This window comes from Electrona antarctica (assembly GCF_951216825.1).
Source record: "Electrona antarctica genome assembly, chromosome: 2".
Classification (NCBI taxonomy): domain Eukaryota; kingdom Metazoa; phylum Chordata; class Actinopteri; order Myctophiformes; family Myctophidae; genus Electrona; species Electrona antarctica.
Window position 1 is genome coordinate 1,965,819 of NC_136807.1, and position 16,461 is coordinate 1,982,279.

Below are 16,461 nucleotides of genomic sequence, written 5' to 3' on the forward strand. Positions count from 1 at the left end.
TGCGACAACGCAAGCGTATTTACGTGAGCGCGGTCCCGTGAATTTGTTGCGCGCGTGCTCGTTATGTGCAGCACACGCCCCCCCCCCCCCCCCCCCCGCGACTCACCAGACCTGGATTCTGTTTAGCTTTTTTTTTACGCTTGCGTTGTTGCGCCCCTCTTGAGTAGACCTGGAGGAGACCTGTGTTGATCCAGGCAACAACGCCTGCGTTCCTCGCTTCACGTTTGCAAGGCCCTTTAAACGATTATAATTATAATACAGTAGACAAAGCCTGGTCGCTTGGATAAAACACTTGAAACAACAAGCTGTTGGAAGACATTATTTATAAAGAGCCTTTTGTTTGTATTCAGATTTCAGATTGACCTAAAAATTGCAAATTTACAGCGATCCCAATTGTCTGTTTTTTTTTAAAAAGATTTGGTGTTTGGCTTTTGTGCCTTTATTGATAGTATCAAGTGAAGACTGACAGGAAAGAGGGAGAGAGAGAGAGAGAAGGGGAGAGACATGCAGTAAAGGTCGTCATGAACGGGACTCGAACACGCAACGCGGACAGAGCCTATATGTGGCATGATGCGCCTGGACCGCTAGGCCAGCGGGTGCCCCCGATTCCCAATGTCCTTTTGACAGCAATTCCTGAGAAGGTCTGCAGAGTTGTGAACAGATTGCTGCTCCGCTCAGCGATGGGCTTTGACGGGAACCTGTCAGCTCTCGTGGATAATGTCATTGTGCTATCTGGACATCCAGAGAGAGAGGGAACCTGTCAGCTCTCGTGGATAATGTCATTGTTCTATCTGGACATCCAGAGAGAGAGGGAACCTGTCAGCTCTCGTGGATAATGTCATTGTGCTATCTGGACATCCAGAGAGAGAGGGACAGAACATGCAGAGGGACAGAACATCCAGAGAGAGAGGGACAGAACATGCAGGGTCTATCTCGACATCCAGAGAGAGAGGGACAGAACATGCAGGGTCGATCGATGCCACAGTCTGGATTATTATAATGCCAGTTCCCTCCCAATCGCCCGCTGATGTGCACAGCTGCATCACACACACACACACACACACACACACACACACACACACACACACACACAGTTTTAACGTGGATACATCCTTTGGACTGATGCATATTTGGGGACTGAAATGGCCCTGTTTCTGTGTGTGTGTGTGTGTGTGTGTGTGTGTGTGTGTGTGTGTGTGTGTGTGTGTGTGTGTGTGTGTGTGTGTGTGTGTGTGTGTGTGTGTGTGTGTGTGTGTGTGTGTGTGTGTGTGTGTGTGTGTGTGTGTGTGTGTGTGTGTGTGTGAGTGTGCCGTGCCATCTATCCCAGAGACAGACAGCTGCAGCGGCTATTTCTGAGATCCTTGGAATCCATTCATTTGCCCCCTCTCTCTCTCACTCACTACACACACACACACACACACACACCTCTCACTCACTAGTCACTACACACACACCTCTCTCTCTCTCACTACACACACACACCTCTCTCACTAGTCACTACACACACACCTCTCTCTCTCACTACACACACACACACCTCTCACTACACACACACCTCTCACTACACACACACACCTCTCACTACACACACACACCTCTCACTACACACACACCTCTCACTACACACACACCTCTCACTACACACACACCTCTCACTACACACACAGCAGGAAAGATGGCTGCCTGCTTGCAGATATATTTATTTTCCGTGCTAAATCTTTCTAGAATGTTATTCTGTTGTTATGCTGAGTGTAGCACTTACCCTACCCCCTTAGACAGCACTTTTTGTAGACTTAGATAGCATTTGATACAGACTTATAGCATGTTATGTAGACAGCACTAGAATTGCATTGTATGTATGTAGTCATAGCACGTCATAGTACATATGTATAGCATAGTATAGTATATATGTATAGTTTATATGTATAGTTCCATTATATAGATATTCCACTGTTACTTTCTTAGCTTACGCATGTTTCATGATAACTACTTTTTATGTATGTGATGTATTGCCATGCTTTTTGTTCTTGCTTAATGTAAATCGCTCTGGATTAAGAGCGTCTGCTAAATGCCTACATTGTAAATTGTAGGCTAACCTTCCACAAGAACAGACATGGTTTATTACAGAAGAACAGACAGGGTTTATTACAGAAGAACAGACAGGGTTTATTACAGAAGAACAGACAGGGTTTATTACATAAATCCACCACAGCATAGTTACTGTTGTCTGTCCGTTAGATTGAGTAATAGACAGTGTTTGTGCAGAACTTGAACAATCCTGTCTGTTGTATTATATTACTACCACTACACACACACACACACACACACACACACACACACACACACACTAGAACAGACATGCACCAGCCTAGCCTTGTCTACATTTTTTTTTGGTTCTCACCTTCCCAACTGTCTCCTTTCTCAGGTTCCCTGACAGATGGGCGTAAGTTCGACTCCTCCCGTGAGAGGGACAAGCCTTTCAGGTTCAAGATCGGCAAGCAGGAGGTGATCCGGGGCTGGGAGGAGGGCGTCGTGCAGGTGGGTGTGTCTGTATGCTCGTACCGGTATGTCTGTGTGTGTATGCTCGTACCGGTATGTCTGTGTTCCAGGAGGGTGTGTTGCTCGTACCACTATGTCTGTGTTCCAGGAGGGTGTGTTGCTCGTACCACTATGTCTGTGTTCCAGGAGGGTGTGTTGCTCGTACCGGTATGTCTGTGTTCCAGGAGGGTGTGTCTGCTCGTACCGGTATGTCTGTGTGTGTATGCTCGTACCGGTATGTCTGTGTGTGTATGCTTGTACCGGTATGTCTGTGTGTGTATGCTTGTACCGGTATGTCTGTGTTCCAGGTGGGTGTGTTGCTCGTACCGGTATGTCTGTGTTCCAGGAGGGTGTGTTGCTCATACCGGTATGTCTGTGTTCCAGGAGGGTGTGTTGCTCGTACCGCTATGTCTGTGTTCCAGGAGGGTGTGTTGCTCGTACCGCTATGTCTGTGTTCCAGGAGGGTGTGTTGCTCGTACCGCTATGTCTGTGTTCCAGGAGGGTGTGTTGCTCGTACCGCTATGTCTGTGTTCCAGGAGGGTGTGTTTCTCGTACCGGTATGTCTGTGTTCCAGGAGGGTGTGTCTGCTCGTACCGGTATGTCTGTGTTCCAGGAGGGTGTGTTTCTCGTACCGGTATGTCTGTGTTCCAGGAGGGTGTGTTGCTCGTACCGGTATGGCTGTGTTCCAGGAGGGTGTGTATGCTCGTACCGGTATGTCTGTGTTCCAGGTGGGTGTGTTGCTCGTACCGGTATGTCTGTGTTCCAGGAGGGTGTGTTTCTCGTACCGGTATGGCTGTGTTCCAGGAGGGTGTGTTGCTCGTACCGGTATGGCTGTGTTCCAGGAGGGTGTGTTGCTCGTACCGGTATGTCTGTGTTCCAGTGTTGTTTTTGGCAGCCAAATTTTGATTTTAGTTTTAGTCATAGTCTCTTGAATATAGTTTTAATTTTAGTCACCCGGAATGTCTTAGTGGTTAGTCGACTAAATCTACAGTTGATTTAGTCGACTAAATTGTATTTTGGCGGGCCTTGATGCCGTCGTAATGGCTGATTTTACACTTGCTGAAAATAGCCGATCTACAAGCTCTGCGACGCGTTGTGAGCTTGTAGATCGGCTATTTTCAGCATGCAACCAAGTGTAAAATGACTTATACTGGATCTCTTGTCCACTAGTCCCTTCCTAACATTTTAGGTCTAGTCTAGTTTTTATTTGTTGACGAAATTGTCAGTATATTTACTTTAGTCTTAGTTGTAGTCATCATAGCTTAGTTTTAATTTAGTTTCCATTTAGTTTGTCAGTGAAAAAAGGTAGTCGATGAACAGTTTTAGTTCATCGACTTAGTTTTAGTCAACGAAATCAACAGGGCGACAGGGCAGTCTGCATCAGTTTGTATCCTCTTAATTAACCCAGATATCCATGTTTCCTCTTGTGCATTGCAACATTGTGTCAGATTACCTCCACGATAACCCAATTTACTATGTATTAAAAACAATCTTCACAAGATAATCAATGACTGAAATACAACTTGGAATGGAGGGCAAGGATATTCATTTACACTTAATTACATTATCTTTTTATAACACTCTCATTGAAGTTATTACTGGCATGGCACAAAATATAAAGCATGGATGTCCATCTTCAATTCCAACAGTAGATAAATAGAAAATATCAGACCCATGAGTGGTACTGTACTGTACTGTACTGTACTGTACTGTACTGTACTGTACTGTACTGTACTGTACTGTACTGTACTGTACTGTACTGTACTGTACTGTACTGTACTGTACTGTACTGTACAAGCCGTTCTCCCTGGCCTGTGTGTGTCTGTGTGTTAGGCTGTGCAACAGTGACACTTGGTGGTGAACATATAACGCTATTTCCATGCTCGGACACAGCCAAGGACACAGCCACACACATAGCTGTCTATTAGCCCCTCTCGGAACCGTAAAGCTTTTCTGAAATTCGGACTTAACTTTACGTAGGGTCCCTGTGCTTTACGTAGGGTCCCTGTGCTTTACGTAGGGTCTCTGTGCTTTACGTAGGGTCCCTGTGCTTTACGTAGGGTCCCTGTGCTTTACGTAGGGTCCCTGTGCATTTCTTCCATGCGCTATGGTAGGCAGATGTACATTGACGCCTTATCAGACGACGTCACACTGATAAGAAACAGCATGCGCGCGCATCGCGGCAGCAGAAGAACACCACCTCTCATAAGATGCAATGGAAAAGTTCTAACTGCACTCACGTGTAAAAAATGCCCCATCAAACTTTCAGATGCTGTTTTTCTCCCAGTGTGGAGGAAGAATGATTAGGATTTTTATTGTGATCTCTCGCCCTTGAAATATATAGTCCTTGGTTTCTGTTGTGTTTGAACAATAATAGCAATTCAAAACAGTTGTCCTCAAAACCACACCTCCAGTCGCTGTCATAAGAACGGGAGGTGCGCTCATGATCACGGCAGCAGAGCCTGTTTGTCCACGGCTGCACGCGCACCTGCAGCCCATCAAGTATAATTTATGCTTCGTCCCGCAATGGTGTCGCGCACACAGACCTCTACGCTCACAACAGTCGCATCTGCGATGCGATGTGAGCTTGTATATCAGCTGTTCTCTGTGCGCAATACATGTTGGGCTTTGAAGTATAAATGCCTCCTAGGGTGCATCTCACTAGCCAACTCACAAGAGGAGGTTGAATGGACTGAAACCAGCGCTCCCCAAAACAACAGGTTTGGAGATCTGTTGGGAATTGATTACATGAAACAGTCACCCAATGTTTGTAAACAAATAATGTTTGTTAACAAATAATAAACAAATAATGGTCTATACCCTCCGTTCAGGCCGTGCTGCGGCCTGGTGGTGGTGGTGAGATGTTTCAAAAGATGCATAAAACTGCTATAGGAGACAACGGAAACGTGAGAGAAATTTCATTTGGCGCAGATGCCTTTGTTAGGCCGTTTTGGATTCTCTCTTCCTCACTTCCTCGACTTCCTTATTGACTTCCCATTGTAGCGCCTCCCGCACCGAGAGTGGCTAGCTGCGCGTCTTTACGTTCGTGCCTCTGATCTGCTCTGTCTCAGCTAGCCACTCTCGGTGCGGGAGGCGCTACAATGGCTACAATGGTATGTGGCTTGACTTACTATTAACACATTTTGGGCGGGAACCCCTTTTGGTGTTAGCATTATGTTATGCTTTAGCTATTGAAAAATAGCAGATCTACAAGCTCGTAGCGCGCCACCGAGTGGCGCGCTACGAGCTTGTAGGTCTGCTATTTTTGAAAAATCGAAGAACGACTAACATAGAAACATAGCTTTTTCAGAAAACTGTCAGGATGTAGAAGACATTTATAGAATCTGATCTCAGGTCAGAATGGGTTAAAGTCAGCCTTGTGTACATATTTGGTCATGATCTTTGAGTGATACAAATAGATCATGATCTTTGAGTGATACAAATAGTGTGTAATTACATTTCTGTGAAACACGAGGCAAAAGATATTGGCAGGTTTTTTTTTTAATAATTATTTTTAATAATATATTATTAATCTTCTGTGACTCTTGGTTCATATGCTAGTCTCCAGGTTACCATGTAACCTCTGTGCCCAGAGTCACATGGTTTCTATGTATTTTTTTCTTTGCAATGTTTCAATTTTGATTGGTAGATTTTATTTTCTACCAATCCGCTACTCTATGAGATTTTGCTATTTATCCGCTGGACTATATATGCCACAAGAAGCCAGTGAGATGCATGTGTTACTATGGCAACAAGCAGTGATTGAGAGACCCCGCCCACACACAGCTCACCTGTGGCTGATGGAGTGATGGGCAATCACAATGTTTGGGCCACCTGGAGAGTTTTGACTCTGTCAGTCCAGAGTGGAGGTGAACAGAGAGATAAGGCTCATACATAGTCTGGATTTTCGGTGGTGAGGTGACCACCGAACTACAACATGACGTCACGAGCCACGGTGAAGAGCAAACCACCGCCACCACTCCAGCCCTTCGCTCTGTTTTTACTCACACCACTCAACGTTATTTCAGCTCCGGTGGTCACCTCACCACCGAAAATCCAGACTATGAATAGGCCAGATAGGACAGTCCAGAGTGGAGGTGAGCAGAGAGGGAGACAGACAGGCCAGAGTGGAGGTGAACAGAGAAGGAGACAGACAGGCCGGGAACTGCCCATAGATCCGAAGTCCCGTTAGTCCGAACATGCACTGCTCCCGTGCTTGCGGTTATGTTTAGGTTAGGATTAGAGATAGGGATAGTAATTTCGGAACAAGGAACCTTCTGACTAACGACACGGCACCGACAGGCCAGCGTGGAGTGAGACAGACAGTCTACTGAGAGGCAAGAGGATTTATCTCAAGTCTTGCTATATTCGTTCGTTGGATCGTTTTGGATTTCTACCACTGGAGAAGGAGAACTTTCTTTTCCTTTTTGGAGTATTTTTCCACCGGATGTTGGATTTCTAAGGACGGACTTTGAGGAACAGTGTAAAGGGTGGTAAGAGGAGGCTCACCACTACACACTGTACAGGGTGGTAAGAGGAGGCTTACCACTACACACTGTACAGGGTGGTGAGAGGAGGCTTACCACTACACACTGTACAGGGTGGTGAGAGGAGGCTCACCACTACACACTGTACAGGGTGGTGAGAGGAGGCTTATCACTACACACTGTACAGGGTGGTAAGAGGAGGCTCACCACTACACACTGTACAGGGTGGTGAGAGGAGGCTCACCACTACACACTGTACAGGGTGGTAAGAGGAGGCTCACCACTACACACTGTACAGGGTGGTGAGAGGAGGCTTACCACTACACACTGTACAGGGTGGTAAGAGGAGGCTCACCACTACACACTGTACAGGGTGGTAAGAGGAGGCTCACCACTACACACTGTACAGGGTGGTGAGAGGAGGCTCACCACTACACACTGTACAGGGTGGTAAGAGGAGGCTCACCACTACACACTGTACAGGGTGGTGAGAGGAGGCTCACCACTACACACTGTACAGGGTGGTAAGAGGAGGCTCACCACTACACACTGTACAGGGTGGTAAGAGGAGGCTCACCACTACACACTGTACAGGGTGGTGAGAGGAGGCTCACCACTACACACTGTACAGGGTGGTGAGAGGAGGCTTACCACTACACACTGTACAGGGTGGTGAGAGGAGGCTCACCACTACACACTGTACAGGGTGGTGAGAGGAGGCTTACCACTACACACTGTACAGGGTGGTGAGAGGAGGCTCACCACTACACACTGTACAGGGTGGTGAGAGGAGGCTTACCACTACACACTGTACAGGGTGGTGAGAGGAGGCTCACCACTACACACTGTACAGGGTGGTGAGAGGAGGCTTACCACTACACACTGTACAGGGTGGTGAGAGGAGGCTCACCACTACACACTGTACAGGGTGGTGAGAGGAGGCTTACCACTACACACTGTACAGGGTGGTGAGAGGAGGCTCACCACTACACACTGTACAGGGTGGTGAGAGGAGGCTTACCACTACACACTGTACAGGGTGGTGAGAGGAGGCTTATCACTACACACTGTACAGGGTGGTAAGAGGAGGCTCACCACTACACACTGTACAGGGTGGTGAGAGGAGGCTCACCACTACACACTGTACAGGGTGGTGAGAGGAGGCTTATCACTACACACTGTACAGGGTGGTGAGAGGAGGCTTACCACTACACACTGTACAGGGTGGTGAGAGGAGGCTCACCACTACACACTGTACAGGGTGGTGAGAGGAGGCTTACCACTACACACTGTACAGGGTGGTAAGAGGAGGCTCACCACTACACACTGTACAGGGTAGTAAGAGGAGGCTTACCACTACACACTGTACAGGGTGGTGAGAGGAGGCTCACCACTACACACTGTACAGGGTGGTGAGAGGAGGCTCACCACTACACACTGTACAGGGTGGTGAGAGGAGGCTCACCACTACACACTGTACAGGGTGGTGAGAGGAGGCTCACCACTACACACTGTACAGCAGGGTTCCCCAATTAATTTTCCTCGAGGGCCATATTTTGACTAGGGTCCCAGGCTGGGGGCCGAGTCCGCACGCGTGAGGTCGAGGTCTTGCCGGACCCCATTTGAAAAGGATGCCCAGTTTGACATGCATAGGCTACTGACCCCCATTTAATGCCATTTATATCTGGGACCCCCCCCAATTTTTTTTTTAATTCTTCCGCGGGCCGCCAGGGGGCGCTCCGCGGGCCGCAAATGGCCCGCGGGCCGCCTATTGGGGTACCCTGCTGTACAGGGTGGTAAGAGGAGGCTCACCACTACCCACTGTACAGGGTGGTAAGAGGAGGCTTACCACTACACACTGTACAGGGTAGTAAGAGGAGGCTCACCACTACACACTGTACAGGGTGGTGAGAGGAGGCTCACCACTACACACTGTACAGGGTGGTAAGAGGAGGCTCACCACTACACACTGTACAGGGTGGTGAGAGGAGGCTCACCACTACACACTGTACAGGGTGGTGAGAGGAGGCTCACCACTACACACTGTACAGGGTGGTGAGAGGAGGCTCACCACTACACACTGTACAGGGTGGTAAGAGGAGGCTCACCACTACACACTGTACAGGGTGGTGAGAGGAGGCTCACCACTACACACTGTACAGGGTGGTGAGAGGAGGCTCACCACTACACACTGTACAGGGTGGTAAGAGGAGGCTCACCACTACACACTGTACAGGGTGGTGAGAGGAGGCTCACCACTACACACTGTACAGGGTGGTGAGAGGAGGCTTACCACTACACACTGTACAGGGTGGTGAGAGGAGGCTTACCACTACACACTGTACAGGGTGGTGAGAGGAGGCTCACCACTACACACTGTACAGGGTGGTGAGAGGAGGCTTACCACTACACACTGTACAGGGTGGTGAGAGGAGGCTCACCACTACACACTGTACAGGGTGGTGAGAGGAGGCTCACCACTACACACTGTACAGGGTGGTAAGAGGAGGCTCACCACTACACACTGTACAGGGTGGTGAGAGGAGGCTCACCACTACACACTGTACAGGGTGGTGAGAGGAGGCTTACCACTACACACTGTACAGGGTGGTGAGAGGAGGCTCACCACTACACACTGTACAGGGTGGTAAGAGGAGGCTCACTACACACTGTACAGGGTAGTAAGAGGAGGCTTACCACTACACACAGCAATGGCTGGGTTTCCCAAACGGTGTATGGTGTAAGACTTGTAGTGCAGCACATGCTCAGATGCTCCTCTAGGCCGCACACAGAAGCCTGTGAACATAGACATTCCGTGCATAGATGTGCCACGCAATGGTAGGCATCAGGCCTGAGGCTTGGTATGGTAGGCCTCAGGCCTACCATTCTGAAATTTAATTTAATAATATTTGGACTGCTGGACAGCTGACAGTAGGCTCTCCTTTCCAAAAAAGATTAATATTATTATATTATATTATATTATATTATATTATATTATATTATATTATATTATATTATATTATATTATATTATATTATATTATATTATATTATATTATATTATATTATATTATATCCTTCTCTGTTGCCGTGGTCTGGGTAACTGATGACCTCCTCGCTTTAGGTCAAGGATCTCATTACGATATAGGGACAGGGCCCCATCTTCAGAAACGTCTGTGATGTGAGGATCATTCTTCATGTGCTTGGCTGTACTAGTGAACTGAAGGGTGCCGAGGGTTTCATCCAGTGTTGCAGGAGCGATGGTACAAATGATGACGGTTTTGGCGTTCCCAGCCAAGGAGTTCTGCAGGATGCGACTGAGCTTTCTGTCGCCATGGTTCTCCTCGCACAGCTTCTTGATCACTTGTCCAAGCATGAAAAGACTTGATTGATGTTGATGTTACACCCCTCCTTTCTGAACCAGCCAGGTCAACCAAATTCAGGTGAGACACGGCAATGGGTTAGGGTTAGGGTTAGGGTCAATGGCTCCATCATCGTTCTCACACGGTCACGGCCACAAAGCCAACTCAAGGTACGGCCACGGAGATGAACGTGAATCCCCCCCACCGCCCACCCCTTTTTTTCCCTCACTGTATAGGTTTCTTTTCCCTTTTTACCTCCTTTATGATGAATTCCTGTTCTGTCCTTTGTCTATATAGAAGTGTCTATTTGTACGTCTCTAAATGTTTTTGATGAATTGAACATGGTGGACCCTATTGGAAACAAGTGTAATGCTTAATTGGGTCGTCCACTCACAGTTAACAGCCTTTGTATTGAGTTTGTGCTTGAAATGTACTGTAATTCTGCAAACTGTTAATAAATGTTTCAATCAATCAATCAAAAACACAATTTTCCCGCATGATTTTGGAGAGCCGAGAAAATGGTGATGGTGAAACTGCCCACAGCCCTCCTATGAGACACATACTGGTTTCTGAACTGCCCACAGCCCTCCTATGAGACACATACTGGTTTCTGAACTGCCCACAGCCCTCCTATGAGACACATACTGGTTTCTGAACTGCCCACAGCCCTCCTATGAGACACATACTGGTTTCTGAACTGCCCACAGCCCTCCTATGAGACACATACTGGTTTCTGAACTGCCCACAGCCCTCCTATGAGACACATACTGGTTTCTGAACTGCCCACAGCCCTCCTATGAGACACAGACTGGTTTCTGAACTGCCCACAGCCCTCCTATGAGACACATACTGGTTTCTGAACTGACCACAGCCCTCCTATGAGACACATACTGGTTTCTGAACTGACCACAGCCCTCCTATGAGACACATACTGGTTTCTGAACTGCCCACAGCCCTCCTATGAGACACATACTGGTTTCTGAACTGACCACAGCCCTCCTATGAGACACATACTGGTTTCTGAACTGCCCACAGCCCTCCTATGAGACACATACTGGTTTCTGAACTGCCCACAGCCCTCCTATGAGACACATACTGGTTTCTGAACTGCCCACATCCCTCCTATGAGACACATACTGGTTTCTGAACTGCCCACAGCCCTCCTATGAGACACATACTGGTTTCTGAACTGCCCACAGCCCTCCTATGAGACACATACTGGTTTCTGAACTGCCCACAGCCCTCCTATGAGACACATACTGGTTTCTGAACTGATCACAGCCCTCCTATGAGACAGACTGGTTTCTGAACTGCCCACAGCCCTCCTATGAGACACATACTGGTTTCTGAACTGCCCACAGCCCTCCTATGAGACAGACTGGTTTCTGAACTGCCCACAGCCCTCCTATGAGACACAGACTGGTTTCTGAACTGCCCACAGCCTTCCTATGAGACACAGACTGAGTGGGAAAAGAATCGTGGTATTTTATCATGAACATTGGTGAGGACCAATTATATGAAGATAGGTTGAAAAGTGGTGAAGTGGTCCTATAACCCATTTTGGGGGGGAACCCCTTTTGGTGTTAGCATTATGTCATGCTTTAGCTATTGCAAAATAGCAGGTCTGCTATTTTTGAAAAATCGACTGACATAGAAACATAGCTTTTTCAGAAAACTGTCAGGATGTAGAAGACATTTTTAGAATCTGATCTCAGGTCAAAATGGGATAATCTTCTGTGACTCTTGGTTCATATATGCCTCTATCTCTCTCCTCATTGGTTCATATATGCCTCTATCTCTCTTCTCATTGGTTCATATATGCCTATATCTCTCTTGTTCTCCAGATGAGTGTAGGCCAGAGGGCCAAGATAACCTGCTCTCCTGACTTCGCCTACGGGAACAAGGGCCACCCTGGCATCATCCCGCCCAACGCCACCCTCATCTTCGACGTGGAGCTCCTGAGCTTGGAATGAAACCCATTCACTGCCTGGTTTTTATTTTATTTTTTTAATTTCATGTAAGTATATTTGTATTACTTTTTGAAAGTTCAATAGTCAATATCAAAAGCCTTTGATGCGATCATACAAGCATGTCCTTGTTAGGGTCACGATCATCACACAAATCACACAAAGAAATAATAATCTTTTTCTGTTTTGCAGATGTGACAAATAACTTAAATATGCATAGAAATTACTGACATATTTAATACTTTTATACTTAAATAAAATAGTGGAAATGGATCTACAAGCTCACATTGCGATGCGTTGTAAGTTTGAAGGTCTCATACACAGACAGGTATTCAGTGTTAATGTCCAATTTTTAAACGTTGTTTAAGCATTATGTTATACTTTAGCTATTGAAAAATAGCAGCTCTACAAGCTCGTAGCGCGCGGTGCCGTGCTATGAGCTTGTAGATCTGCTATTTTTTTTAAATCGTGAAAATGTGGCGCAAGTCTTTGAATATATATTCTTTCAGAGCGAACATTTTCAACTCAAATCTTTGCTTCTAAGAGGTCCCTGGAACGACATATTTTCAATTACATATCATTTTTGGGGTCCTTGACATGAAATATAGATATAGAAACAGGTTTTTCAGAAAACTGTCAGGATTTAGAAGACATTTTTTTAATTTCGACGTCAGGCCTAAAGGTATCCACACACCGAGCGCGAATCGGATGCGAATTCGGATTTTTAGCGGTGTTTCTCCATCGGTTTTCGGAAATACGCGCCCAGTGTACAACCACCTTAAATGTTAAATGAAGACAGAGGTTGTTACTGTGATGCCAGTATAGAGCGCCGCAGTCCCGCCCCCTTTCATGACGACGCCAGGCCCAGTCCCGCCCCCTTTCATGACGACGCCAGGCCCAGTCCCGCCCCCTTTCATGACGACGCCAGGCCCAGTCCCGCCCCCTTTCATGACGACGCCAGGCCCAGTCCCGCCCCCTTTCATGACGACGCCAGGCCCAGTCCCGCCCCCTTTCATGACGACGCCAGGCCCAGTCCCGCCCCCTTTCATGACGACGCCAGGCCCAGTCCCACCCCCTTTCATGACGACGCCAGGCCCAGTCCCGCCCCCTTTCATGACGACGCCAGGCCCAGTCCCGCCCCCTTTCATGACGACGCCAGGCCCAAGGATAGTCTAAGAAGGATGAGACGCGAAGACCGTACGGGCGACGCCATGTTGCTTTGGAAGGAAAGAAACATGCGCAGTTGAGACCAAGGAAGCTGAACACGGAAGTGTTGGCTGCATATAGCCCATTGCGCATGTTTCTTTCCTTCCAAAGCAACATGGCGTCGCCCGTACGGTCTTCGCGTCTCATCCTTCTTAGACTATCCTTGGTCAGGCCCAGGAAATAATTCCCAATGCATTTTTCCTCATAGACATTTCAAAAATAATTTATTTAAAGACTTTATAAGCGTCGTACGAAGCCAACTCGAGTCGTGACAAATCATGACAACAAACACAATATTTTGGACCAAACAAATAATTACAAAGAAGAAAAACAAAAAAGTGTTGTAACCTGCTGTTTTTTTCTTCTTTCTAATTATTTGTTCGGCCCAAAACATTGTGTTTGTTGTCATGATTTGTCACGACAAGAGTTGTCTTTGTCCGCGGCGTAAACGTCTTTGAATAAAATACTTTCTGAAAAGTCTATGAGGAAAATGAACGGAGAATTCTTTTCCGGGTCTCTAGAGGGGGCGGGGCTGCGACGCTCTATAGTCCTTTTTAAATGTTGGTGTGGGAAGGATGTTGAAATAGCGGATGTTTATTGCAGTGTTGTTTTTGGCAGCACATTTCTATTTTAGTCTAGTCATAGTCTTTGGAATGAAACCTCAGTTAGTTTTAGTCACATTTTAGTCACCTGGAATGTTTTAGTGTTAGTCTAGTTTTAGTCGACGAAATGTCATAAGATTTTAGTCGACTAAATCTACAGTTGATTTAGTCGACTAAAATGTGTCTGTCGGGCCTTGATGCAGTCGTAATGGCTGATTTTACACTTGCTGAAAATAGCCGATCTACAAGTGTAAAATGACTTATAGTGGATCTCTTGTCCACTAGTCCCTTCCTAACATTTTAGTCTAGTTTTTATTTGTTGACGAAATTGTCAATACATTTAGTCTTAGTTTTTGTCGTCATATCTTATAGTTTTCATTTAGTTTCCATTTAGTTTTCGTCAGTGAAAAAAGGGACATCGACAAACCTTTTTCGTCTTGGTATTAGTCGCCGAAATCAACACTTGTCTGGCGGTCATGCACCACATGGTCCATTTCAGCAATTTGACTCTGTGCCTAACAATATCTCCCTTCTGGCTCCAAAACTATGGAATGCACTTCCCATTACAATCAGAACTGCAGCCTCACTCCCAATCTTCCGCCGTAGTCTGAAAACCCACCTTTTCAGACTCCATCATGGCCCGTAGCCCTAGCCCCTTAGATATAGACTTAGATAGCATTTTATACAGACTTTTATAGTATAGTATAGTATAGTATAGTATAGTATAGTATAGTATAGTATAGTATAGTATAGTATAGTATAGTATAGTATAGTATAGTATAGTATAGCTTCATTATATAGATACTCCACTGTTGCGTTCTTAGCTTACGCATGTTTCATGATAACTACTTTTTCTGTATGTGATGTATTGCCATGCTTTTTGTTCTTGCTTAATGTAAATCGCTCTGGATTAAGAGCGTCTGCTAAATGTAAATTGTAATATTATCCTCCATTTGTTGCCTTTCCAGGTGACTTCCTACCTGGGTGACATGGAGAGAAGATATAGGAGAGGTCTGCAATTGATTCTTTAAGAGGCTTGAGTCAGTTGTTCCACTACTTTTATTATGGTCACTATTTTATCAAACTATGAATATCTGTGTTATTTTTGTCTCAGTGACTCAGTTATTTATATATTTTTCCATCATATTTCTTACTCTTAAAAAACACAATTATGGGCCATAATTAACCTCACAAACCTCCATGTTCCGAATCTTGAACTTTTTTTTCCTTTCTTTTTTTAAGAAATTGTGCTATACTTGTATTTTGCTTTGTCTTTTGTGAAACGTTGGTCGTGCATGGTTTTGATGACTACTACAAAAATACCAATGAACTACTAGCAGTGACATTCATCTCTTGTAAGAGTTAAGAATATGTACTGATTGAGACATTTTAGAGGGCTTGATCTATAGTACCTGAGAAATATACTAAATAAAATGTACAAGAGAATATGAAAAGCACACATTTGTATATCTAAAACCTCTCTCAGATGAAAAGCCAGGAAAAGATAAATTAGAGGACTAAAGGCCTTTCAAACGCGAAGCGAGGAACGCAGGCGTTGTTGCCTGGATCAACACAGGTCTCCTCCAGGTCTGGATCAACACAGGTCTCCTCCAGGTCTGGATCAACACAGGTCTCCTCCAGGTCTGGATCAACACAGGTCTCCTCCAGGTCTGGATCAACACAGGTCTCCTCCAGGTCTGGATCAACACAGGTCTCCTCCAGGTCTGGATCAACACAGGTCTCCTCCAGGTCTGGATCAACACAGGTCTCCTCCAGGTCTGGATCAACACAGGTCTCCTCCAGGTCTGGATCAACACAGGTCTCCTCCAGGTCTGGATCAACACAGGTCTCCTCCAGGTCTGGATCAACACAGGTCTCCTCCAGGTCTGGATCAACACAGGTCTCCTCCAGGTCTGGATCAACACAGGTCTCCTCCAGGTCTGTTGAAGAGGGTCTGGATCAACACAGGTCTCCTCCAGGTCTGGATCAACACAGGTCTCCTCCAGGTCTGGATCAACACAGGTCTCCTCCAGGTCTGCTCAAGAGGGGTGCAACAACGCAAGCGTAAAAAAAAAAGCTAAACAGAATCCAAGTCTGGTGATTCGCGGGCATGTGCACAAATTCACGGGACCGCGCTCACGTAAATACGGTCTCATTGAAAATGAACTATAGGCGCGTTATATGGCTTCACGGTTGAAAGGCCCTTAAGTAGGGCTTATAGTGTTGAATTACATAATAGTGAAAAGACAAGTTGTGAGATTTGTGGGGATGCCTTAATGGTGTGAAACGGGATTGTTGGA

General features: G+C 46.3%; 1 protein-coding gene across 3 annotated transcripts in view; it reads left to right on the forward strand.

Annotated features, from left to right (window-relative positions):
• Nucleotides 1-15,745, forward strand: part of fkbp1ab (FKBP prolyl isomerase 1Ab) — a 21,965-nt gene extending 6,220 nt beyond the window's left edge. Inside the window, exons 3-5 of one of the 3 annotated variants that reach the window (XM_079494431.1) lie at nucleotides 2,426-2,538; nucleotides 12,231-12,403; nucleotides 15,130-15,745. In XM_079494431.1, coding sequence (XP_079350557.1) covers nucleotides 2,426-2,538; nucleotides 12,231-12,359 — 242 coding nt within the window. In that variant the 3' untranslated portion in view covers nucleotides 12,360-12,403; nucleotides 15,130-15,745. The remainder of the gene's footprint in view (nucleotides 1-2,425; nucleotides 2,539-12,230; nucleotides 12,404-15,129) is intronic. The other 2 variants (XM_079494430.1, XM_079494429.1) reach the window with 2 other exon arrangements.
• The last annotated feature ends 716 nt before the right edge of the window (nucleotides 15,746-16,461 follow it).